Genomic DNA, 25623 nt, shown 5'->3' on the forward strand with positions numbered 1-25623 from the left:
GAAAAATTCTGTTCTGCTGCTTGTGAACAATCAGGTGGCAATTGAGAGCCCCTTGGTTGGCTTTGTGCAAATGTCATAGTACAGCTTGGTGGGGGAACCTGTTGCACAGTTGACCTCCTGCAACAGAAAGCTGAAGCTTCTTCCTTACGCTGAGTAAGTCCATTGACCCATGTTGCCCAATATTTGCTTGCTCTGATAGGGAAGAAGATTCATATATGCCATGAGATGGGGTATCGGTTGCAGAAATCAGTTCCCCCAAGAAAATCAGTTTTAATAAATAAATAAAAGTTTCTAATCCTTATGGCTGCAAAATGTGCTTGCATGGTGGAGGAAGGGTATGGCTGGTTGAATTTCAAAATCTAGAAAGTTGCTAAGGTTTTCAAGGGTCAGATTCTGATCTGTCTTACACAGAGTGGATCCACTGAAATGAATGGGCATGTGTAAGGTCCATTCATTTCAATGGGTCTGCACTTAGTTGGATGAGGTTTGAATTCCCTGCATTGCACGTGTGTGTTTTGCAAACCCTGCTTTGTACGGAAGGGGCTGCAGCTGAGGGATAGCTCTGTGCTTTGCATGCAGGAGGCCCCATATTCAGTCACCAGTTGGGGACTGTCCCCTGCCCGAAACCTTGGATTGTTGCTGCCAGTCAGTGTAGACAGTACCGAGGTAGATTGACCCAAAGATCTGAAGCAGTATCAGGTTGCACCCTATGTTCCTACTTCAGACCTGTAAGCTCTCCCCGGTCAAAATTCATGTCCATATCTGTAATATGCAGGCAATATCTGTAATATGCAGAAGCAATTTTTTTTTTAAAAAAAGTATGCACATTTAATCAAATCAGTGTAATTTGTATGGATTGTGGAATACAGCTTTTATTAGAATGAATTTTTGGATGTATAATCCTAGCATCATTTTTATAGAAATCATGGTATACACACAGGTCTGTCTCCCCCCCCCCTTCCGCCCCCGGCTGCCCTGGTAACTAGCCAGTTTGTGTTGCCAGGATAATATCCTGAGATTCCCTCTGAAAATTAATCATGCTGTTCTTTGCTTTGTTACCTCGGAAGCTGAGAGGCATTTGTTTACTTTCCAGTCCCTTTGGAGCAGTCGGCTGGCAACCAGCCAAACAGAGGATCAGTTCCATTCTCTTGTATTTTTAAAAGAATAATAATAAAATATTTTTAAGTCTCTATTCTTTGGCAGATGTTGACAGCGCCCCTTTCTTAGATCATAATTATTTATTGCATTGACAACCCCACCTTTCCACCAGTAAGCTCAAGGTAGTGTATGTAGCCCTTAATATGAGCCTCACAACAACCCTGTGAGGTAGGGTAGGTGAGAGCTGATGACTGGCCCAAGGTTGCCAAGCGGGGATTTGCACTCTAGTCTCCCCCTCATAATGCATGACTGGGAATAACCCTGTATTGTAATTCCTGGTGGGCAAGGAAGGGGCCCTCTTATTTTAAAACCATTTTGGCAGGTATTGGGAACCTGCAACCCTCCAGATGTTGGACTCCCAATTCCCATCATCCCTAGCCATCATGCCATTAGGCACTACATCAGGACCATCTGTCTTTAAACAGAAAACAGGTAAGTTTTTTCCACACGCACCCCAATTCCAACAGTACAAATGCACATCCTTAATTATCATACTGAGCATATGGGATGCATTTTGTGAAGATTGCTTAATAAAATCCATAAGCGTTAAAGGCAAGGAAAATATTTGCATCGAAGCGAGTGTTTCCTGGCCTTGCAATGAGAGGAATGTCCTCCACCCCCGGATTAAACTTGGACACACATCGGGGATGACTATGTGAGTGGAGAGTCCAGCAGCATTTGGAGGTCCCTGTTTCAGAGAGCGAGTTACCTTCTTGGAAGGAGGCCAGCCCACATCAGTGACTGCTGCAGAGGTGCAATAGATGAGCTCCTCTGAAAGTAATTCTGCTCTCTCTGGAGGGATTGGATCATTTAACCACATTGTCCCAGAACAGCTGGGGGCTCTCTAGAGGTTTCTGAACTACTACTCCATGCACCCTGGCCAAGGGCCATGTTTCCTTGGGATGATGGGAGCCATAGTTCAGCAACAGCAGGCAGTCACCACATCTGCTCAGGAGACATGGCAAGATTGCTAGGCCCCAGGAGAGGCTCACTGGAAATAAGCAAGGCCAAAATGGGGGATCATGCACAGAGAGACAGTGGGCAAGCCTCTTCTGCACACAGGTACTTTAAGCCATACAGAAGAATTGCTGAATGAATGTTTTTCTCAGTATCCGAGGGTGCCCCAACCTCTAGTGTGCTAGTGGATACGGCTGTATCTGGAGAACTGGCTTTTAAGGGTGTAGCTGAATAATAGGAGATGCTGGTTTTGCACAACAACATTTTATGCCTCTCAGTTGCATGGTTCCAGGCAGGTGCAGAAAATCCACACACTTGGGAGTCTAGGAGGATTTTGCTTTTCTCAGAGAAGCCCAGACTTTCTCTCGGTTTGGCTGTTTGAGAAGCCAGTGCCTGTCTAGACCTTGATGTGGGAGGCACGGCTGAAAGAACGCAGGCGATACTTGGTAGAAGCTGGAGGAATTAAGATTCCCACTGCTGCACCCTCCATTGTTTCTTAACTAGCCCACACCTTGCTGGGCTCTGGAAGTGCCAACAACAAAGAAGCCCTGCAGAATAACACAAAATCAATCCCGCAGTTTTGCATGGTTTAGGCATTGCAGAATCAGGATTATCTTAGCGCAGAATATATATGGTTTTCTGAGCACACACCACACTGAAAAGAGGCTGCTATGCCGTACATGAACATTTTTGTTCAGAAAGACTGCGAGTGCAGTTCAGCACAGGAGAAGCTCTGTTTCCTGATCCGCCTCCTTGGCTGTCTTGCGAGGTCCCGGTGGCTGCGGGGGACTCTCAGGTTGGCCTTTCTGCTTGCTCCTGTAATATTCTTTCGTTTTCAGCATGGGGTCCTCTGCGGCTGGGCTGAGAATCTGGCTTTCTGCTTTGGGCTCCGAGGCTCCTTGTTCCTCAAGGCTGCTGCACAAATCAGGCCTCAGAAGAGAGAAATAACAGTGGGTGGAAAGAATGGTCTAGGAACTCTTAACAAGCCCTGGCTTTTCTATCACTAAATAAATGGCAAGCTTTTTTTAACTAAGTAAACTGCTGGATGATGGGCCTATCGAAGGCTAGTAGCTCTGATAGCTTAATGGAACCTCTCTGTTCTTGCGCAGTCTACCAGTTTCTGGGGAACCAGCTTGTAGAATTTGCAGAAGCATCTGGATGGATGTTACTGGGCATAGGATTCTGGACAAGGCAGCCTTTAGTCTGCCCAGCAAGGCTCTTAAGAACTTTATAAGAGTTTGCTAGAGTCTAGACCAGGCTTCCTCAAACTTGGCCCTCCAGATGTTTTGAGGCTACAATTCCCATCATCCCTGACCACTGGTCCTGCTAGCTAGAGATCATGGGAGTTGTAGGCCAAAAAACATCTGGAGGGTTGAGTTTGAGGAAGCCTGGTCTAGACCAATGGCCCATCTAGTCCAGCATCCTGTTCTCACAGTTGCCAACCAGGTGCCCCATTGGGAATCCTGCAAGCAGGATCCGAATCTTAAGAGCCCTCTCCCCTCCTGTGGCTTCTAGCAACTGGTATTCAGAAGCATTGCTGCCTCCAGCTGTGGAGGCAGAGTATGGCCATCATGACTAGTAGCCCTTGATTAGCCCTCTCCTCCATGATTTTGTCTCTTTAACACTGAAGCATGAAACTGCTAGTGGCACTAGTGCTAACCTTTGAAACCAGCCTCTTAGATCAAGTATTTTCCCTCCCAAGCGAAAACTGATGGCTGACTGACCAGGTCACTTAGTTAATCTGCATCCCCTGAGGAGCGACCACTTGGAAAACGGAACAGATTGAATATTAACCTTTTTTGCTCCTACGGTATTGTGGCATCAACATAGAACCAAAATCCTTTGCTACTTGAAATGGATCAGATACCTGTGCTGGACGTCAGCAGCCTCTGGGCTCTCATCGTATATTTTCAGCAAGCTCTCTGGCTGGCCATTCCTCTCCTCCTTTGTGTCCTGTAACCTGCAGGGACATTTGGGCTGAGTTGGGGGTTTTGGCATGGGGGCAGCTGACTCAAGACATGTATCACAAATACCTATTGATTAAAACCATACACCCTGGCAGGGTAGGAGCAAGAGAGATTTCTGGAGAACAAGAGGGTCCCTCCTCCCTCACAGAGTCACAAGGCTTGATCATCCCTCTGCCAGACTACATATTCCTTCAGCTACGGGAGTTTTATGAAGCACAATGGGGATTTACAATTCAGGCGCCAAGTCATCTATTCCAGGGGTGGCCAACTCCCAAGCTCTGCAATCTACTTACAGAGTAATAAACGGGCAGTGATCTACCCCCTTTTTTGGGGTTCAGGTCAAAGTTGTTCACCTTTTTTGGGGAGGAGGAAGGCCCGTTTTTTAAGCATTCAGATCAAAGTTGTTCAGCTTTTTCTTTTAGGGAGAAGGAAAGCCCCAGTTTTTGGGGGTACAGGGCAAAAATATTGAGCTTTATTTAGGGGAGCCAAAGTTGTTGAGCTTCTTTGGGGGGAGCCAGTAATCTACCACAGACATCCAGTGATCTACTGGTAGATCACGATCTACCTGTTGGACGTGCCTGATCTATTCCAACCACCAGCAATGCAGGTATCGCAGCTCAAGCACCCCTGGCAGATGGCCACCCAACCTCTGCTTTTAAAACTTCCAATGAAGGAGATTCCACCACCTTCCAAGGTTGTCTCTCTCACTGATGAATGGCTTCCTAATGTTTAGTCAGAATCTCCTTCCTTGCCACTTGAATCTACTGGTTCCGATCCTCCCCTCTGGAGATAAGGCAGTGGAGGTTTTTGAAGGCAACCTTGTGCAGGATCTGGGAGCGGAGCAGGAAAGCAGCAGTGGACCGGGCTCCCGGCTTCCTCACCTGGGCTCTAGCCGCTCCTTTACTTTGGCGATGGAGCGGACATAGGGGGCGATCTGCTTGGTGATGGTTGTCAGGTAGCTGTTCTCCTGCTTGAGCTGCAGCAGATCATGGAGCTGTGCTGCATGAGAAGGAAGTCTGGCGTTAAGTCAGTCAAGCCCAAAGGATTGGCCCTTTCACACGATAAGCATAGGTACACAGAATCATAGAATTGTAGAGTTGGAAGGGACTCCCAAGGGTCATGTAGCCCAGCCCCCTGCAGTACAGGAATCACAGCTAAAGAATCCCTGACAGATGGCCATCCATCCTCCAATGAAGGAGAGTCCACCACCTTCTGGGGGAGTCCGTTCCACTGTCAAATGGCTCTTACTGTCGGAAAGTCCTTCCTGGTGTTTATTTGGCATCTCCTTTCTTGTCACTGGAATCCATTGGTTTGGATCCTGTCCTCTGGGGCAGCAGGAAACAAGCTGGCTCCATCTTCCATGGGACAACCCTTCAGCTATTTGAAGATGGCTATCATATCTCCTCTCGCTCTCCCAGCTAAACATACCCAACTTTGTCAGCTGTTCCTCACAAGGTTTGGTTTCCAGACCCTTGATCATCTTGGCTGCCCTCCTTTGCCCACTTAGCAGTTTGTAAATATGCTTCTTAAACCGTGAGGCCCAGAACTGGATGCAGGACTCCAGGTGTGGTCTGACCAAGGCAGAATAGAGCAGTACTATTCCTTCCCTTTATCTAGACACTATACTTCTGTCGATGCAGCCTTGAATCGCATTAGCTTTTTTCCCCTTTTTTTTCTTTTTGCAGCTGCATCCCACTGTTGACTCAAGTTAAGCTTGTGGTTCTCAATACACGAATTCAAAACCTTATGTGACATGACTACGTTTCTAAATAAGAGGCATGGAGTCAGTCTTTTCTGAAAAGTGTACTTGGCCTTCTTACATGGAAGTTCTTTTCCCGTCCATAGATGTACAGAGTAATAATCAATGGTTTGTATTTCAGAGAGGAGGAAACAATGGCACTCTGCACATGTGCAATGGCACACCTTCCTACATAACAGCTGTACAAGTCCTGCTGTGCTGAAAACAGCAAGGTACAATACTGCAGCCCTACCGAGTCAAAAAGGTTACCAGCAACCACTGATCAGTGGGGCTGGATGGCTTCAGAGAAGTTCATATTGTGCTCACCTTCATAAATCTCTTGCTCATTTGCCACTCGCTGATAGGTTTCTTCCCAGGTCTGCAAAACACAAAGTCGGAGTTATCAGCACATGCTCCTCAAGTGGGGGGGGGGGATTTTGTGCACGTGTGTGTACTGTGATTGCATAGTTGCTGCTGGACTCTGCAGCCTGAGAAAGTCAGCGTACCTCTTCAAACACGCTCCGCATCATCTCCACAGAGGAATACTCTGAAGCAATCTGCACGTCCATCTGCAGCGACTTCTGCAGGATCTCGCTCATGATCTCCGTCTTGATGAGGGAATGGTGCTTGGTGAGGTCACGGTGCAGCTCCTGCACTTGATCCTTCAAGTTCTGAATCTCTGTTTGAAGGGCCTGCAGCAACACGGGGGAGGGAGGGAGGAAGCGAGTTCGAAAGGCTCCAGTTGACGAGGCGGAAGGATCAGCAATAGAATGCTGAAAACTTCCCTTTTTGCCAAACCGGAGGGGTGGGGTGGGGGAATTTATGACTTAACTATTTTTTTTATTTGTAAAACATATTTCTATACCACTATATTAGAAAAAACATATGAGATGTTTGCAACAATACTAAACCTGAAAGCAAACATTAAAAGCACAGAAAGCTAAAACTGATGTTTGTTTTCATTAATACCAGTGAAGAGCGGTACCCAAATTTAATTAATAATAATTGTGGAAGAATGCATTCTTAAGTTCCTGCATAGGCTTGGCGGAACAGAAAAGGCTGAGCAGCACCCCCAGTAGCGGTGACTGCTTGCTCCCGTGGATGCCCAGGGCCACCACCAGGGACAGAGCGAGAGCAGCCTCTCCCTTGCCCAGCCATCCTTACCCGATACATGTCCTCGTAGTTACGGCAATGCTCAGTGAAGGGTGTCTCTCCACTTTCAGCCAGGAGCACCTTGGTGCTTATGTACCGGTGCATGGTGGGCTTCCGGACCAGGGAGCCTGCCAGGGACATCTTTTCACAGGTAGAGGGGCAGCCAGACACGAGGAGGGTCTTGGAGCAGGGACCTCCGGACATCCTGGAGGAAGAAGAGGGAGCCAGCTGAAGAGAGGAGTCCCTAAGCGAGAGGCTCCAGAAGGGAATGGCTTTGGATGTCAGCATTCATCATAGTGATGTATGGAAGTGAGAGCTGGACCATAAAGAAGGCTGATCGCCGAAGAATTGATGCTTTTGAATTATGGTGCTGGAGGAGACTCTCGAGAGTCCCATGGACTGCAAGAAGATGAAACCTATCCATTCTTAAGGAAATTTGCCCTGAGTGCTCACCGGAAGGACAGATCCTGAAGCTGAGGCTCCAATACTTTGGCCACCTCATGAGAAGAGAAGACTCCCTGGAAAAGACCCTGATGTTGGGAAAGATGGAGGGTACAAGGAGAAGGGGACGACAGAGGACGAGATGGTTGGACAGTGTTCTCGAAGGTACCAACATGAGTGACCAAACTGGGAGGCAGTAGAAGACAGGAGTGCCTAGCGTGCTCTGGACCATGGGGTCACGAAGAGTTGGACACGACTAAATGACTAAACAACAACAACTACATTAATCATCAGGTGTGTTGCTTAAGGGGGGGGGGGAAGTGTGTTTGAAGATGTGCCAAGGCTGCTTCTGCAGAAGGTGTGTGTTGTAAGGCCGTAAGAAGAGCCCTTTTGGACCAGGCCGATGGCCCATCTGGTCCAGCATCCTGTCCTCATAGCGGCCAACCAGATGCTTGTAAGAAACCAGCAAGCAGGACCCAAGCACAAGAGCACTTTCCCATCCTGTGGCTTGCAGCAACTGGTATTCAGAAGCATCACTGCCTCTAACCATGAAGTCAGAGCATAGGCATCATGGCTAGTAGCCTTCAATAGCCCTCTCCTCCATGAATTTGTCTAATCCTCTCTTACAGCCATCCAGGTTGGTGGCCATCACGGCCTCCTGTGGGAGAGAGTTCCACAGTTAAGCTCTGCGCTGTGAATTAGGACTTTCTTTTATCTGTCCTGCACCTTCTAATATTCAGCTTCATTGGGGGGTGCCCACAAGTTCCTAGGGTTACAGTATAAGAGAGGGAGGAAAACTTTCCTTCATTCACTTCCTCCACGCATTATTTCATAAGCTTTGATTATGTCGCCTCTTGTGGGAAGGATGGTCTGCGCACATGTCAGTTTTGGGCAGTAGCCACACAACGTCATCGTCAAGATCCCAGCCCAAATCCCACCACCACCACCACCAGTTAATCCAGAGTTATTTTTTCCAAGGGAAATCTGATGAAAACAAAAGGAAGCAGCTATTGCTGATGACCAAGGCTGGTTCCAGACAGGGGTTTCATATAGCAAACAAGCCAGGCAGATATCACAAGCGGATCACTGGCAAACAGTAATTTTTCCAAGAAAATGTAAATCTGGGTTAAATGGGTAGTCCGTGAGCAATACAAACTGGCTTTTTGATGGCAACGGTGTTTTGACACTTGGGGAAATGTGCATGCATCCCATAATAAACACCACTGAGTAGCAACACCCTTTGTGGTATCTCAGCAGCCCCTTTGCAATATCGCAGTATTGGATTTGAAAGTGTTTCTATATATGTTAATGTGTTGACTTTTTTTTTTTTAAAGACATGCAGTGATTTTAAAGCTGCTTTTAAATATGCAATGTATTTCATGTATGTTTTTATTGGCTTTGATACGCTGCACAGAGAGCAATCTATAAATGAAATTAATCATTATCACACACATACTCGGCACCCACCCACCAACCATAGCTGTCAACTTTCCCCCCTTTTTAAGGGAAATTCCCTTATTCTGAATAGGATTCCTCGCAAGAAAAGGGAAAAGTTGACAGCTGTGCCACCAACCCACCAGGAAGCGTCACAAGTCAAAGACTGGTCCATCTACACCAGTAAAGGACTATCTGCCAATTGATTGTGATGTAACAGACCCTCCACACACGACCAAATTAAAAAGAGCCTGGCTGCAGCCTGACAGTCCTTCCCACTGACTCATCCCGCAGCCAAGACAGATGCTCAGATCGCCACTTACGGATCAGAAGGTTCATCCAGACCGGCAGATGGGGACTCCCTGCAGATTCCACTCGGCCTTTCCCCTCAGCCGGGCACTTGGCACTCCCAGTCCAATGCTCTCAGCCTCAGTTTCCCTTTGGAGGGAAAGGGGATGCTGAAGACCCCCGGCCCAACCCATCACTTTGCCACCAGTGCTTTGGGAGAGGGCCGTCCCTGCCTGCACAGCAATCAGCTGCACCAGAACGGAGGGGCCTGTGATGTCAATGGTCCTAAATATATCCAGTGCCAGGGAAATGTGCTTTGCAGAGTTCTCTGAAATTCTGATAAAAATAGGGACGGGCAAACTGCTAGCCAGGCAGGCTGGGATGTGTGCAAGGATCCACTGGGTTTGCCACCTGCTTCTCAAGTAGGTTGGGGCATGAAGGTGGTCAGGCAGACAACGGCAACAGGCGCGCTAGCTGAGCGCCAAAAGCAAGACGCATTGGGGTGTTGCTATTTTCTGGGGCTCTCGGCCATTCCAGACCCAAGTACTATAGTTGTAATAGGATGTTTTGATACCTGGGGGAGGCTCCTCAGCCGACACCACTTACCCCATTCCAGGAATCAGTGGTGGGTTTGTTGCAAATAAGAACTTTAAAAAGAGCCCTGCTGGATGAGGACCATGGCCCATCTAGTCCAGCATCCTGTTCTCACAGTGGCCAATCATATGCCTATGGGAAACCAGCAAGCAGGATCCGAACACAAGAGCAGTACTCTCCCCTCCTGGGGCTTCCAGCAACTTTTGTTCAGGGCAGAGCCAACCTGGCCAGTAGCCATCACTAGCCCATCTCCTCCATGAATTAGTTTGCCAAATCCTCTTATAAAGGTACACAAGTTGGTGGGCATCACTGCCTCCAGTGGGAGAGAGTTCCATAGTTTAATGGCTGGGTTTCCAAAGTTCTTATCACTCAGGTAGACTGTTCCTGCCTGGAGGCTGCAGTATGGTGCAAACAGACAGTTGGCCGTGGCTGTCACACCAGTCTCCCGTTTTCCCCCTTCCCAACTAGCAGCCCTCAAATACTTGTTTGCACAGCAGGGATCAGGACCCCAAATGCATGAACACGCCAGGATGGAGGTCACTTATTTGCCTTCAGTTATGTTAACTGACCAAAAAGTTTTCTTTCTTTTCTTAAGCTGACACAAGTGTAGCTGTTTTAAGTCTCTTGCAGCAGACACAAGGCTGCAGTGAAGCTAACATGCTTATGGACTCCCTTCAGTGAAAGCCACAATAGATGTATTACCGGTAGCTTATCCCCACCCACCCTCCGCCTAAGAATATTCTTACCAAAATGTTTGATTTTGCAGTGCAGCTGGTTGCAGAAGAGCTACACCAACTCCAAATGCATTCAGCAACATTTGGAGATGCAATGTGTGTGTAAGGCTAGCAAAGGAAATTGCCAGAACAGAAAGGATTATTTTCAAGCAAGTCTTCACTAGATGGGCAAATACGTCCATTTCAGTTTCTCTTCTTTCCACATCTTTCCACATCAGTTTACTTTAAAAAAAAAAAGTCCTCAAAAAAATTCATCAGCACTTTGGTGCAAATTTCTCCTTATATGCACATGCTTCTCTGCATTGTTTGCAGAGCAGTTCCCCATAATATAATGCATTTTCACATGTTATTTTTACAAATATGTGCATTTTAATGCATACTTTTAATGCCTGCTGGGGAATGGCAAAATTCAAAGGAGGGCAAATTTTGGAGGATGGCCTCTTTCACATATTGTTTCACAAAGTGAGGAGTCAGTAGGTAAATTCGCATCTAAATGCAAACAGAATCAAATTTCTGCCCCATCCCATGAGCCTGTTTGCTACAATTGCTCAAGCTAGTTTCCTTGCTCCACAGCCCAAAGAAACAGAAACAGTGTTCTTCGTTTTCCTGTGTTTGATCGGGTGCCAGCTGCACTGGGACTCTGTGACGCAACAGCCTCCCAACCAGCCAGCTTGGCTTCTTGGAACTGGCAGTGCCAGCCCATCTGATCTGCTCGCTAATCAGGACAGCTGTTTTTGTCTCCAAGGGTGCCTGGTGCCCAGCTCAAAGGCAGGCAAGAGAAATTTGGGCTTCAAAATGTCTCCAACCCGTATTCAGCATTGCACAATCCACCTTTGTTTAAAAATACTTCACTGCATTTCCCTCCTCACAGATCCCCCTTTCCCAAATGTGGTGTCCTCTAGGACTTTTGGACTACAACTCCCATCAGCCATTGCCTGTGTTTGCTGGCAGTGGATGATGGGACTCGTAGTCCAAAACATCTGGGGAAGGTTGCCACAGATGAAGCAGGACTCAGGAGCAGCTTACATGTTACTGTTGCTCATCCCAGGTCCGATGCCTGCTCCATTCACCACCACGGAGCGACGGGGCGCTAGAAGCAGCAAGGGCTCCAGGCAGTGGGCAAACTCAGCTCTGTATTCCGTGTTGATCTGGAAGGGAAACCAATTAAGACAAGTTGTCATTCTGAAAGCACCCAGAGTTGCAAGCCCTTCTGCTGCACGCGGATATAAGAGGACACTCTGGACAGGACTATGTGTCAAGGTAAACATGAGGCCACCATAGTCCAGATTAGATTACTGCAATACACTCTGCTTGGGGCTGCCCTTGAAGGCGACTCTGAAACTTCAAGTGGTCCAAAATGCAGTGGTTGGATTACTGGCTGAGGTTCTGTTTGGATCTCAATATAACCCCTGTTTAAAAACAACTGCACTGCTTGCCAATTTGTTGTCGGGGCCAATTCAAGGTGCTCACATTAGTATTTGAAGCTAAATGACTCAGAAATATCTCAAAGACTGCCTCCTTCCTTGCAATCCTTCTATAGTCTGCATTTGGCAGAGGGGACCTTGTGATAGTTATTTCGCCCTCAGAGGCTTGTGGAAAGGGGGTGCAATCCAGGAGAGGGTCTTGTCTGTAAAGACACATCTGTGGTGTGTAGGCAGCCTCACCTTTGTCTCCCACAAAACTCTGGGACGCCTCAAGTACAGAACCTGGAGTTAAAGCAAACGCCCAAATTTGGCTTTACAGGTGTGCCGCTAGACCTCATGGCGCAGACTATGTCTGGCTTGCCGGGTGACCTTCCCATGAAGAACTGATAGATGAAACAGGCATGACCCCAGAGGGAAAGGTGGGTGAACATTTGCTCAAATGCTCTCCGGGTGCCTGGAGTTGCTAGGTTGGCTCAGCAGGGAAGAGCAGAAACTTGTACCTTGCTCGTCTGGGAGGGCCTCAGTCGATGGGGCAGCTTGACGATTTTTTGCAGCCTCTCCATCAGTTGCTGAAAACAGAATTGTGGATGATTTGGTCAGTTCTATGAAATGCCGCCCTCCGTTGTGAAAGCAGCCCCTGCCCAATGGCTGTTTCTGGTCAAGAACAAGAACCACCTGGCCACCTGTCAGGGATTCTTTAGCTGTGATTCTTGCATTGCAGGAGGTTGGACTAGATGACTCTTGGGGCCCCTTCCAACTCTGCAATTCTATGATCTCCTTAATGACTTCATTCTTTGTAACCCCTCTCAAATCACCAGAGTCCTTGGCATAACCCCTGAGCCCTCAAACGCTGCTGTTGCTATGACTGCATAGCTGAAATAAATGCACCTTTTCCTCCCCTGATCCCCCAAGCTGCCATTTCCTTCCCTGTGTCAAAGTTTAGTTTGTAAACTCCTTGGGGCAGGGCCCTATCCTCTTTTTCTTGATGGAAGTGCAAAGATTAATAACCATCGGGTGCTTCTGAGCAGCTGCAGAGTGCTTTTCTTGCCCTGCAAACTCACAAGAAGGGCCTTGCGCCTCATCTGAGCACCCACAGAGGCAGCTGTGATAACGGTGTGGTATTTGAATTTGGGGTGATGACTTACATATCCCAAATCAAGGAATTCAGCCTTGTTTGCAGAGCTGAGGAAAGCAGAGCACGTCACCAGGTGGACCTGAAGAGGAGAGGAAAGGAAATGTGACACCTCTGCAGATACCAAAACTATAAGTGCTTGGAGCAGAGGCACTGAGAGGGCCTCTGAGCATGTGCCAAGGGCGTTTCTCTCACCACTGAGTGGGCTATATATGCCTCCTCCCCTCTGGGGTTGGGAGACAGGGCTCCCTCAGACTGCTTATCCTCCATGAAGACCTAAACCTCACTCAATTTCGGTGTCAGTCCAACAAAGACCACAACTTGCCATTCTACGTTTTATCTCGTGAGACTTCCAAGTGCCCTCAAACTCTGGCAAAACTTGACTTACATAATCTTAGGAAACGAGGGCGATGGTACCTAACCTGACCTTGAAGGTTACGCACTATAGATTTAAACAATGCAATACAAATATAGAAAGTGGGATTCTTGTCTTCTCCTCCGCCAAAAAATACTCCTCCTTGGGTGTATTTTTGTTTGTGTACTTAAATTTTCTCCCTCCCTACCTCAAGCTCAAGGAAGCACCCGTCGTTTTATCCTCTCAAGCACCCTGTAAGGTAAGCAGGGCTGAGATATGGTGATGGTGCCTGTTGAATTCTTGCCTGCCACATTACTGTTAAGTTGCAGAGAGCCTTCCTTTTTTGGGGGGGAGGGGGAGGAATGGCCACCCTCCCGACTTTACCTGTAGGGTGGGCAGCAAAGATGCCAGGTGTGCCAGCTGTTCCTTGAAGGCTTTTTCCTTTTCTTCATACTGGCTGGAAATGACCAAATAACAACAACAACAACAACAACAACAACAACAACAATCCTATTATAAGGCTGCTTATGCACAAAATGAGAGAGCTCCACAGTTAGAGAGGTGGTAATGAACCTGAGATGTCCTAGCCGGTGATATTTAAAATGCATCTGAGGCAGCCAGAGAAACTTCCATTCCTGTTAATACCGTACTTGCCCATAAAAACAGGACTAAGGTAAGAGACTAGAAGGATGGCAGCACTTTCCAGGAAATCTCTTAAGAAGATAAGAAAGTACGGTGAGCTTGCTGGATCAGGCCAATGGCCCATTTAATCCAGCATCCTCTTCTCACAGTGGCCAACGAGATGCCTATGGGAAGCCTGCAAGCAGGACCTGAGCACTCTTCAGTTGTTGCTCCTCATTATCTGGTATTCAGAGGTAGGCTGTCCCTGGGCATGGAAGTTCTACTGTGACAATAGACCTCCCTAAAAAGAGCCAATGCTGGATCAAGCCAAAGGCCCATCAAGCCTAGCATCCTTTTTCTCACAGAGGTCAACCTCCTGTGGGAGGGAGTTCCAAAGTTTTAACTGCGTGCTGCATGAAGAAGGTCCTTGCTTTTTATCTGTCCTGAATAAATCCTTCACAACACATGAGCAAGGTCTATGTGGGTTGTTGTCGTTACACTAAAGTTTTGTTTGGCTAAGCCCCGAGACACTCCTGCATCTCTTATGCCAATGGGGGGAAATCAGACAGGAAGTGTAGCAAGGAGTTTGAGCACGGGAACACTTTTACCTCTGAACGACTTTCAAAAGCATCTTCTTCCGCTCTGCCAATTTCTCCTGCGGAAAAGAGAGAGAGAGAGAGAGAGAGAGAGAGAGAGATGGACTGTTCCTCACGTCAAGCGCTAGGCGGCCTTCCCCCCTCCGCCACAACTGGGCTTCCAGGGAGTAGGTTGCTGCCTCAGAGAGCACCCCCTGCAGGCAGACTCAAACACCAAGGCTGCAAGCACCCCTTCCCTTCCCCAATTCACCTGCATGCTGCTGAAGAGCGAGTTTATAGATGTCTCCTCCTCGTCCGCACTGTTGCGGACCTCCTCGATCATGGCTTTGAGGAGCACTATCGCCTCCCTGGTGGATGTCTGGAGCTCTTTCACAGCCTGAGTTGCAGGGCAGAAAAGGCGAGTGTTGAAAACTGCAGGCGTTATCAACAGGAGAGCAGAGCAGGCCCCATGGAAAGGGTCAGAATCATAGAATTGCAGCATCGGAAAAGATTTCAAGGATCATCTAGTCCAGCTGTCCTGCAATGCAGGAATCACAGCTCAAGAATCCTGACACTGGCCGCTCAACCTCTGCTTAAGTATCTCCAATGAAGGAGAGTCCATTGCCTTCTGACGGTCAAATGGGTCCTCCTGTCAGAATGTCTTGTCATTTGAATCCATCAATTTGGGTCCTACCAGACCCCGTAGGCTCCAGCTAGCACAGAGGGTGGGAGTTGCAGTCCAAAACATCTGGGGGCACCAGGTTGGCAAAGGCTGATTCTAACCCCCCCCCTAAAAACAACTTACATCAAAGGTTCCTAGATGTACATTCTGTTATTCTGAGCTGCTTCACCCAAATCTCATCCTGGAGCCCATTCACAAAACAGATGCCTTAAGTGTCCTGCCCAGAAAAACCATTCACACAGCTCCAGTTACAGGTGGGTAGCCGTGTTGGTCTGCCATAGTCGAAACAAAATAGGAAATTCTTTCCAGTAGCACCTTAGAGACCAACTGAGTTTGTTCTTGGTATGAGCTTTCGTGTGCATGCACACTTCTTCAGATACACTGAAACAGAAGTCACCAGATCCTTAAATATAGTGGGGGAGTGGGGAGGGGTATTACTCAGAAGGGAGGTTGGGCCTGCTCCGAGATGATCTAGGAATAACTGTGACCAGATGTTTCTTCCTAGGTTGTGTCAAGATAAAGCGTCTCCCAGCCACAGCCCCCTCCCCCCCCCCAGTGAAACCTCTTGAATTTTTATACCCACCATCACGGCCTGGTCTAGCTTCTCACAGCCCTGCATATAAGCAGTCTCAATATCGATGCAATGCGCTCGACTCTCCCTGGAGGAGGAAAGACCAGAGAAGGAAGTATCAGAGGGGAAGCGCTGTGGGTCAGCAGTGGAGTATATTGCCATCATGGAGGGGGGATGACAAATTTTCAAGGAACAATTACTGCCCTACTAGGGCGGTTGATATATATAAAAAAAACTTTTTTAAAAAAATGCCTGCTCCAAAAATCTTTTCTTACTACACTAGAGATTATATAGCTACATATGAAATTTCATGCATATCAGTTAATATCTTGACCCTCCTCCAAGAAAAGATCTGTTTACTTGGCCATTTTCCTATTTCGTGAAGGCTGAAATTTCAACAAAGCACATGCCTTTGCTAGACTCTTTTCGGGCACCAGCTAAAAAGCAATCTTCTTTAGGCAAGCATACCTAGATGCTTAGGAAGTTGAAGTAATTTTAATCTTAATATTTTAGCTTTTGTATGTTTTAAAGTAGGATTGTTAATTTTTCTTGATTTTACTGCTGTGGTGTTTTTTGTTTTGTTTTGGTAAACCACTTTGCAGGTTTTTTAAAAATAATTTTTATTAAATAAATAAATAAACAATAAATAAATATAAATAAAATAACACAAGCCAAAACACAATCCGTCCTGTAGATTTAAGTATCTGTCTATAGTCGCCTACTCATTGTCAGAGGCTAAGAATCCACATTACTTTGTAAGAAAATATGAAATAACATAAAACTATTTTTGCAGGCAAAAAAAAAAAAATCAAGAAATTTTCCGCACCGGGTACCACCTGACCTTCCTACGCCTCTGGGTCCATGAAGTCTTCAACTTCTCCCCAGCTGCACTGAGATTTAAATCTACATAAGAGCATATTTACTGCTTTGTCCTTTCTCTGTTCTCTCCCTGCTATCAGTCTTTAGACCAAACTTTGGCAGCCTGGCTTAGGCTGATGTGAATTGCAGTTCAAAACATCTGGAGAACCCCTCAAGATGCTAAGCTCAGCCTCAGAGCATGGACCTCTCTTCCGGTTTCTTGCAAAAAGCCATGCCCATTGATAGCTCGTGATATAGATATGAAATAACAGCAACTCACACGGGCATGTCCCGAAAGCAGTTGATGCAGAGCATGGACTTTTTCTCTGTTGAGAACATGATGTAGAGTTCCTCGTGAAGTGCTGGAAGAGACACAGGTATCACTTTTTTTTTAAAAAAAGAAGAGTTTGGATTTGATATCCCACTTTATCACTACCCGAAGATGTCTCAAAGTGGCTAACATTCTCCTTTCCCTTCCTCCCCCACAACAAACACTCTGTGAGGTGAGTGGGGCTGAGAGACTTCACAGAAGTGTGACTAGCCCAAGGTCACCCAGCAGCTGCATGTGGAGGAGTGGAGAAGCAAACCCGGTTCACCAGATTACGAGTCCACAGCTCTTAACCACTACACCACACTGGCTCCCGACACAGGTGTCACTTTTAAGCTTGGGGGGTAAAATAGACAAAAAAGAAAAAAACTTCCAAAGAAGGAGAGTCCACCACCTTCTGAGGGAACCCATTCTACTATCAAACAGCTATATCGAAAAGTTCTTCATGTTTATTCAGAATCCCCTTCCCTGTAATTTGAATCAATTTGTTCAGGTCTTTCCCCTCTGAAGAAGCAACAGAAAACAAGCTTGCTCCATCTTCCATGTAATGGACCTTAGATATTTGAAGAAAAAACTACCCTATCCCCTCTCAGGCTTCTCTTCTCTCGGCTAAGCAAACCCAACTCCCTCGATCGTTTCTCCTAAGGTTTGGTTTCCAGAAAGTTAAGGAAGGCACAGCTGCCCATATGGGAAAGACACTTACAACATTTCTTGTGGATGTCTTTGATACGCTTGGTCAGTGAGACGATCTCATGGCGGGAGAACATTCTGGCTTTGTGGGTTTCCTCACGGCACTTGGAGCAGAGAGGCTGATGGCAGGTATTGCAAAAATACATGGCGTCCAAGTCCTGGGGGAGGTGGGGGGGGGGTTAGAGGGCAAAGCTCTGGTTGGCAGAACATTTTATTCAGTGGCAGAAGTGGGTGCCCTAGGATGAGCCCCACAGCATAGATTGCAACACAGAGGCAATTTTTAAAACAGCAGTTTGACAAATTTTGACTGCTTTTCGTGAAAGGGCTGGAGAAATTTGATTGAGCCTAACTAACCTGCACTTAAGGAACGCGGGTGGCGCTGTGGTCTAAACCACACAGCCTAGGGTTTGCCGATCAGAAGGTTGGTGGTTCGAATCCTTGTGACGGGGTGAGCTCCCGTTGCTCGGTCCGAGCTCCTGCCCACCTACCAGTTCGAAAGCACGTCGAAGTGCAAGTGGATAAATAGGTACCGCTCCGGCGAGAAGGTAAATGGCATTTCCGTGTGCTGCTCTGGTTCGCCAGAAGTGGCTTAGTCATGCTGGCCACATGACCCGGAAGCTGTCTGCGAACAAACTCTGGCTCCCTCGGCCTATAGAGCGAGATGAGCACTGCAACCCCAGAGTCATCCGCGACTGGACCTAACAGTCAGGGGTACCTTTACCTTTACCTAACTTGTACCTTTGAAATTCCCACTTCTCTGAATTTTGCAATGCAGGTGTCCAGCCAAGAAGTGAGTACAGAAATACTTGGACTAGGGGAAAGTGCACATTAAAACATACCCTCCAAGATGTCGCAGAGGATGTGTGTCTTTTGGGGCCATGCTCTCATGGAAGCCAAAATGGGGCATCCCAGGATCCAATCGGAAGCCAGGATGGCTTCTGTAATTACGGGATGTTCTGCTTAGTAGGACAGTTGAGGGGTATGTTAAAAATGCATATATTAAGTGAGATTAACATACAAAAATGCATTATATTTGGGAGAGTGGCTTTGCAAAAAATGTGTATAGTATGCAGAATTGCTTACAGGCAGGTGTAGCACTAGAAGAAATGCACACTAAAAAGCTGATGAATTTTCAAGATAATTTTTTTTTCTTAAAAATTGCACACTGGTGTGGAAATGTGGAGGACTAAACAAAGACTGGACAAAACTAGAAATGCAAATAAAATGAAACGGGCAGATTTGCCCACTCCTAGTTCTGGCTGAATCCCACACAATGGCCTTGACCGTCAAAGGCCTTCTTTGCTGCCCTCTCTGCTTACCTGCTTTGTACTCTGCAGGTCACAATTTGCACACTGGACTTCTTCCTCACAGTCCCCAGAGCTGTCCACCAGGAACTTCAGGAGCCGGTCTTCTGGAGGGAGCCCATTCCCCTTGACAATGGACTGGTGGCTGCAGAAGGAAGACACAGGGAGAAAGAGGAAGCCCTGGGAAAGACGATGTCAAAATAATACAGAAAGACTCAAGCAAGGATGTTGAGATGTGGTGCTTTATTGTACTGGGCACTTCCTGCAACACAGAATCACAGAACTGTAAAGTTGGAAGGGATTCCAAGGGTCTTCTATTCCAACCCACCACAATGCAGGAATCACAGCTAAAAAGTTAATGGCAGAATAATGCTGCGTCTGTGGTGGATTTATTCTGCTCTGTGATGCTTCCCAGTGCTACCACATTACTGCCACCCAGAGGGAGGCAAATAAGCAAAACCCCAGAATATTTGTTGTATTTAAAGCTATGGTTTTCCCAGTAGTAATGTATGGAAGTGAGAGCTGGACCATAAAGAAGACTGATCGCCGAAGAATTGATGCTTTTGAATTATGGTGCTGGAGGAGACTCTTGAGAGTCCCATGGACAGCAAAAAGATCAAACCTATCCATCCTTAAAGAAATCAGCCCTGAGTGCTCACTGGAAGGGCAGATCCTGAAGTTGAGGCTCCAATACTTTGGCCACCTCATGAGAAGAGAAGACTCCCTAGAAAAGACCCTGATGTTGGGAAAGATGGAGGGCACAAGGAGGAGATGACAGAGGACGAGATGGTTGGACAGTGTTCTCGAAGCAACTTGCATGAGTTTGGCCAAACTGTGGGAGGCAGTGGAAGACAGGAGTGCCTGGCGTGCTCTGGTCCATGGGGTCACAGAGTCAGACACGACTGAACGACTGAACAACAACAACATTATAGGACATTAGCGGGAAGTTGTGGGTTATGCACTGATTGGAAATGAAGCAGTGTGACTGTCCAAAAAATATACGCAGGTATTGATCACGTAGGACTGTTCCAAAAACACCCTGAGAGTAACTCGTCACGAATGCAGAAGAAGAAGGGACCTTCGGATGAGCCCTCAGAGCTAAGTGGGTGGAAATAATCCCCATGGAACACAATGAAACTTGCTTCTCAGCAAACATGTGTATAAGATCAATTTCCTTATGGATAGGAAAACCAGGTGTGTAAATGAATAATCTAAAAAAAAAATTATTTCAGGTAGCAAATTTTATTTATTTATTTCATAACATGTATACATGGCTTGATTGTTTAAAAACCCCTCAGAGTGTTTTACAAAAAGATGGTGGGTGGGTTGCATTTGTCTCCCCCACCTGTTGCTCGCCTTTGCCTGATTTGGCCAAGTATCTCTCCCTCTCCCTCTCCCTCTCCCTCTCCCTCTCCCTCTCCCTCTCCCTCTCCCTCGCCCTCTCCCTCCCTCTCTCTCTCTCTCTCTCTCTCCCCCCCCCCCCTCCTTCTGCCGAATTGCATTCCTCTGGAGCTAAAAGGGGAGACATTCAGCTCAGCAGCTGTTCGCACCTGAAGCTCATTGTGTGATGGGAGGCTTCATGTTTCAGAGGCACAGAGGCGAGAGAGGTGTGGATTTGCACCTTGGTTTCCAGTGGGGGGGGGCAGGGGGAAACAGACAAACTGACATTGTTCATCCCAAAAGCGGGGAAATGAGGCTCTTCATAATGTTGAAGAGGACTCTAAGAACCCCCTCCAATTTCCCACTTTCTGTCCCTGGCGGCTAATCACAAAGCCTGGGATTCCTTTGGCAGCTATGGTCAAACCTGATATGGGTGTCTTACAACTGAAGACAAAGGCCAGGCATTAGCCTGGTCACGGCTTCCCTTTTTAGGAAGTCAATGCCTCATTCCTCTTCCGCTAATTCCCAAATTCTATTCCTGGCTCTCACTAGCGAGAGATTTACTAGGGCCCCTCCACAGTATATGTTTATTGAGACAATGTTCTGGTTTACTTGTACAAAGTTGGCATGGAGATTAGATGATGTTTATTGAACACCCGTTCTGATTTATTTGCCGGGAGATGACACAGGGGACATTTGTCCGGCGTGCATTTGCTTGTGGTGTATTCATACACACACACACCCCATTGATCATTTGTTCATCCCATTATTTTCTGTGCGTCTCCTGTTGCTTTCCACACCACAATGAAGTCTGATGCTTTTTAAAAGTGTGATTTGTTGCCTCAGGGTTACAAAACCCTAAAGTTCTAGCACAATAATGACAGTTTGTACATGTTTTGCCCTTCTAGAACTCATCAGAGGAGGATAGGGACAAAAGGTACCATGAGCTGGCTCTACCTGTCACTGGGCTCAACTTCTTCCTGTCTTTGGCTATTGTGCCACCTACTGTTGGACTCCTTGCTTTCTGTCCTACCAGTCCCAGTGAGCATTCAGCATGACAGTACCAATGTCGCTACATAACATAATATCTATGCAACATAGACATCCAGGCAATTGTAGAAATACAATTGCACTAATAAGAAGAAGAAGAAGAAGAGAAGAGTTTGGATTTGATATCCCGCTTTTCACTACCCGAAGGAGTCTCAAAGCAGCTAACATTCTCCTTTCCCTTCTTCCCCCACAACAAACACTCTGTGAGGTGAGTGGGGCTGAGAGACTTCAGAGAAGTGTGACTAGCCCAAGGTCACCCAGCAGCTGCATGTGGAGGAGCGGAGACACGAACCCGGTTCCCCAGATTACGAGTCCACCACTCTTAACCACTACACCACACTGTGCAATAAAGCAGATTATCACAACAGCTTAAAATGAGAGAATTAGCAGCAGGTTTCTAAAATACAGACAACACAGAACAGTAGATGCAACGGCCGGCTTGCTCACTAGGTCTCTCCTTGGCAAGCAAGGAGGAGGAGAGCAGCTGGTGATGATAGGGGTGAGGAGGAGGCAGACACACAAATGGAGGGGGTGCTCTAGAGAGGTCTTCCCAGGGGCTTTACAAAACCTGCAGGCTGTGCCCATCTTGCATGTCTCTCCCAAAGATGCCCATATCCTGCTGCTTGGATGGATTTCTGTAGTATCCGGATGGAAACTGGTTGGAAGGAGGCAAGGTCAGAGCAATGAATCATGCAGAGATGCAGTGGGCAGCCTCCCCTGTGGATAGAACCTTTGGGCTCACAGCACGCCAACCTTTACTTATTGAATGCATTTCTCAAATTACTACATGCATTTCTTGCAGCACACAAAGGGCTCCAAACTAGCACAAGGTTAGTGCAGAAGTACTGTACAATAACCCATCGGTTAAAAGGGCTGCTTATCCCATCGCACCAACATCTCTGGACCATAGGGGAGCAAGATGGTCCTTCCTTACCCACAAAGAGGACACGTCAGGCGGCTCTCGATGGCGCGGCCCCGCAAGCAGCTGGCGCAGAAGTTGTGGTAGCAGTCGAGGAGGCAGGGGTGTTCGTACTGCTCATGGCAGAGGAAGCACACCAGTGGGTGGCAGTTGGCGTTGTCCAGGTCGCAGAGGTTCTCCAAGGGGGAGAAAATCCCACCAGACATCTGGAAGGGTAGTGGCGAGAGAGGAGAATGTTACTGGAGAGGCTAGAGGGGTGACTGGCCACAGAACAAGAAGCGGCCCTTTTGAATTGCACAGTCCTGTGGAAGCAGAAAGGCGAAGAGCTCTGTGTGAGCTCAAAGCCTACACATCCCTTTTGCGAATTAGCCATTGGCTTGTCAAGGTTATTAGAGGATCTCCCAAACATCTGAATGAATTTAGTCTAACCCCCTGCAATGCAGGAATCACAGCTAAAGAAACCCTGACAGATGGACACACACCTCTGCGAAAAATTTTCCAGTGGAAGGGAGTCCACCGCCTTCTGAAGTAGTCTGTTCCACAGTTGAACAGCTATCACCACCAGAAAATCCTTCCTAATGTTTACTTGGGATCTCCTTTCTTGTAAGTTGAATCCATTGGTCCGGGTCCTATCCCCTGGAGCAATTGATAGCCAAGGTGAGTTTTATTTCTGAATGGGAGGCCCACTCATAAACCCCTCTGCTTTTAGGGTGCGTGAGTTTAACAACTGCATGCCCTCAGAGGAGCCCATCCTCAGTGTTTGTGCAGGAGTCATTGATTTGGGTACCCACCCAGGTTCAAAAGAAGCAATGACAGAACAGTGGCTCATGCAGAGATGCGGCAGGCAGCATCTTGTGCTGCTAGGGTTCTTTGGGCTCAGAGGTGCTTTTAACAATTTCATTTTTTCTTGCATCACATTATGTGTTCTCTTGCAGCACACTACTGTCTTATCAACACTGAACTATTAAAATATTCAAAACAAAATAAAAAATAAAAAATAAGTTTGTTCTTGGTACGAGCTTAGTTGGTCTCTAAGGTGCTACTGGAAGAATTTTTTTATTTTTATTTTTTATTTTGTTTTGACTATGGCAGACCAACACGGCTACCTACCTGTAACTGTTATTAAAATATTGTATTCTCTAAGACCAGTAGCGACTGTGTGTATTTATAGCAAGTTACGCACACATTTATAAGGATTACAAGTGTGTGTAAAGGCTAAAATCAGTGACTTTCTATTGCTTGCTTCTGGCTAGAGGAAATGAGGTAGCAACTGAGACATATTTCCACTCTAGTAATCAAAGAGTGATTTAAAAGAAAAAACTATTTACGCACATTGCTATCCCACACCAAACAGAATCCCAAGTCCTTCCAGCTTTCCCATTCTGGATCGCTGAAAACTTTAAAATGTTGGGGAACCAGAAAGCATATTTTAATTTCTTAAGAAAATATAATGAAAGGTGTTTGGGGTTTTGGTATACTTTGGAAAGTTCATCTTTAGGTTGCAACGGTTTCATTGCCTCTACAGTGACCTCTTCTGGCAGAACCCAGAAATACAATGGAATTGATATCAGCATGCCTGGTTGAATATGTCATATTCATGCCTCCACAGGGACAGAGAACAAAAGTGTGCAAACAATGTTTGAAAATTTAGTTTCTGTCCAGTTGCAAGTACACATGTTTAGGGAGCCAGTATGTGCTGTGGCTTCCATGTATAAATAGAGGCAATATTGACACTTGTGTGCAGTTTTCACACATTACAGTACATATGTGTTCATCCCCCCTGCCACCCCCCCCATGTAAGATAAACACAACCATGATCTGATTAGTCTTAAGCTTTACAATTAATACGGATTAATGGGCTGCAAAGACCAGTGAAGAATGAATGGACAGTGAAAGGGTAATATTTCAAGAGTGGATGCTAATCCCTTCGTTTCATTCTGAAACAGCTGTTTTGGGGGAAAGTCTTGAGGGCTTTGTGAATAGTGATTCATCATGTTCTGGATGCATGCTATTAAGCAAATTGAAAATACCAGAGCGCTTCCTTTCCTACTAGGTCAGTTGTTCCCCAGCTGTGTGGCAGAGTGGCAACTTCACACTGAGGAATAAATAGATCTAAAGGAAACCCTATCAGCCATTGAGCCTGTATGAGTCCTTCCTACCTAGAATTTTTGTAACTTTGGAGAATTCCATCCAGGAATTTAGCCATGCACCAAAATTAATGGACACAAGTTAGTCTGAGGAGGACTAACATGGGCAACGGCCCTATGAATTTAGGCCTGCATCAGTCGAGTAGGTGTCATAATTACAATTATAAATTATCTCACCTCTGACATGCTGTTATTTTGGGTGGAGGGCGGAAACGTCTTACCTTTTCCAGATTTCCTTCGGTCTTCTCCACTTCGCCCACTTCTGAAAGTGATTGATTTGCTGCCTCCACCTCCCCACTTGTTTCAGTTCAAAATTGCTGTAGCTTTCAGCCGACCAGCGTATAAGACAAATTACCACCTGTTTAGAATTGTAGCAACGTGAGGGAAAACGTGCTGCTGAGACAATGGCAAAATAGTCCTCCTTCTGAAAGACAGCAGGCAAATTTCAGGTGTGCACCCATGGCGTCAGTACAAATACAGACTTCATAAATTCTTCTGCAGAAGCTCAGTAAGTATGGGTACTTTGGAGAAGACGCTGTGTCCAATTTTGAAGAGGCAAAAAAGTTCATCGGCTCTTGTATCCCATTTCCTGGGAAGTGCGCTAGAAAACTGTCTGCTCCCCCAGCTCCCTTGGGACTGTTGCTCTGGGAAGGCAGGATAACTAAGAGGCAAGCACAAATGTCTATTGACTGACGGTCTGCTTCCCTTCTTCTCCAGCACGACAAAATCTTTTCTCTCTCATTCGCCGCTGCTGTCAAGGTTCATTCAAGGTCAGATCAAGTGCCCATGTGATGGAAACAAAGCAAACTCCCCCCACCCCCCCACCCCGTGTTTCAGAGGCCACGAGGATTAGCAAGTTGAATTGCCATTTCAAAGGAGTAAGACAGGTAGACAATATGCACAGTCACTGGTTATGGGTAGATCAACCTTCTCCAAGCAGGTGCCCTCCAGATGCTGAACTAAAACTCCCATCAGCGCCACTGGTGCTGATGGGAGTTGTAGTACAACGTCTGGAAGGCACCAGGTTGGCGAAGGCTTACAATAGATGTTTATTTTTCCCAGTCTTCAGTCCATGACAATCTACACATATCCATTTGCGACATTTCCACATCAATTTTCAACCC

General features: G+C 46.7%; 1 protein-coding gene across 2 annotated transcripts; it reads right to left on the reverse strand.

Moving 5' to 3' along the window:
* Positions 1–815: 815 nt before the first annotated feature.
* RNF207 (ring finger protein 207) lies at positions 816–24887 on the reverse strand. Of its 2 annotated transcripts, XM_033156556.1 has the most exons (18): positions 24721–24887; positions 22368–22558; positions 19019–19148; positions 17713–17857; positions 16962–17043; positions 15836–15911; positions 14842–14967; positions 14604–14650; positions 13759–13831; positions 13033–13101; positions 12388–12456; positions 11490–11611; positions 6985–7177; positions 6327–6512; positions 6148–6199; positions 4964–5081; positions 3983–4075; positions 816–3045 (listed from the first exon to the last, which is right to left on the reverse strand). In XM_033156556.1, the coding sequence occupies exons 2-18, from the start codon at positions 22556–22558 to the stop codon at positions 2832–2834; spliced, it is 1986 nt and encodes a 661-aa protein (XP_033012447.1). In that variant the 5' UTR covers positions 24721–24887; the 3' UTR covers positions 816–2831. The 2 variants fall into 2 exon arrangements, with proteins under 2 accessions (XP_033012447.1, XP_033012448.1); XM_033156557.1 differs by lacking the exons at positions 816–3045; positions 3983–4075 and having other exon boundaries at positions 4968–5076.
* Between the last annotated feature and the right edge of the window lie 736 nt (positions 24888–25623).

Source organism: Lacerta agilis, chromosome 8, assembly GCF_009819535.1.
Source record: "Lacerta agilis isolate rLacAgi1 chromosome 8, rLacAgi1.pri, whole genome shotgun sequence".
Taxonomy (NCBI): domain Eukaryota; kingdom Metazoa; phylum Chordata; class Lepidosauria; order Squamata; family Lacertidae; genus Lacerta; species Lacerta agilis.

Excerpts from the sequence above, each read along its gene's own strand:
- RNF207 (XM_033156556.1), bottom strand. The coding sequence starts at position 22,558 with ATGTCTGGTGGGATTTTCTCCCCCTTGGAGAACCTCTGCGACCTGGAC. Across the intron at positions 6,513-6,984 it reads ACTACGAGGACATGTATCGG|GCCCTTCAAACAGAGATTCA; the intron begins GTAAGGATGGCT and ends GTGTTGCTGCAG. Across the intron at positions 4,076-4,963 it reads AAGGAGCGGCTAGAGCCCAG|GTTACAGGACACAAAGGAGG; the intron begins GTGAGGAAGCCG and ends ATGTCCCTGCAG.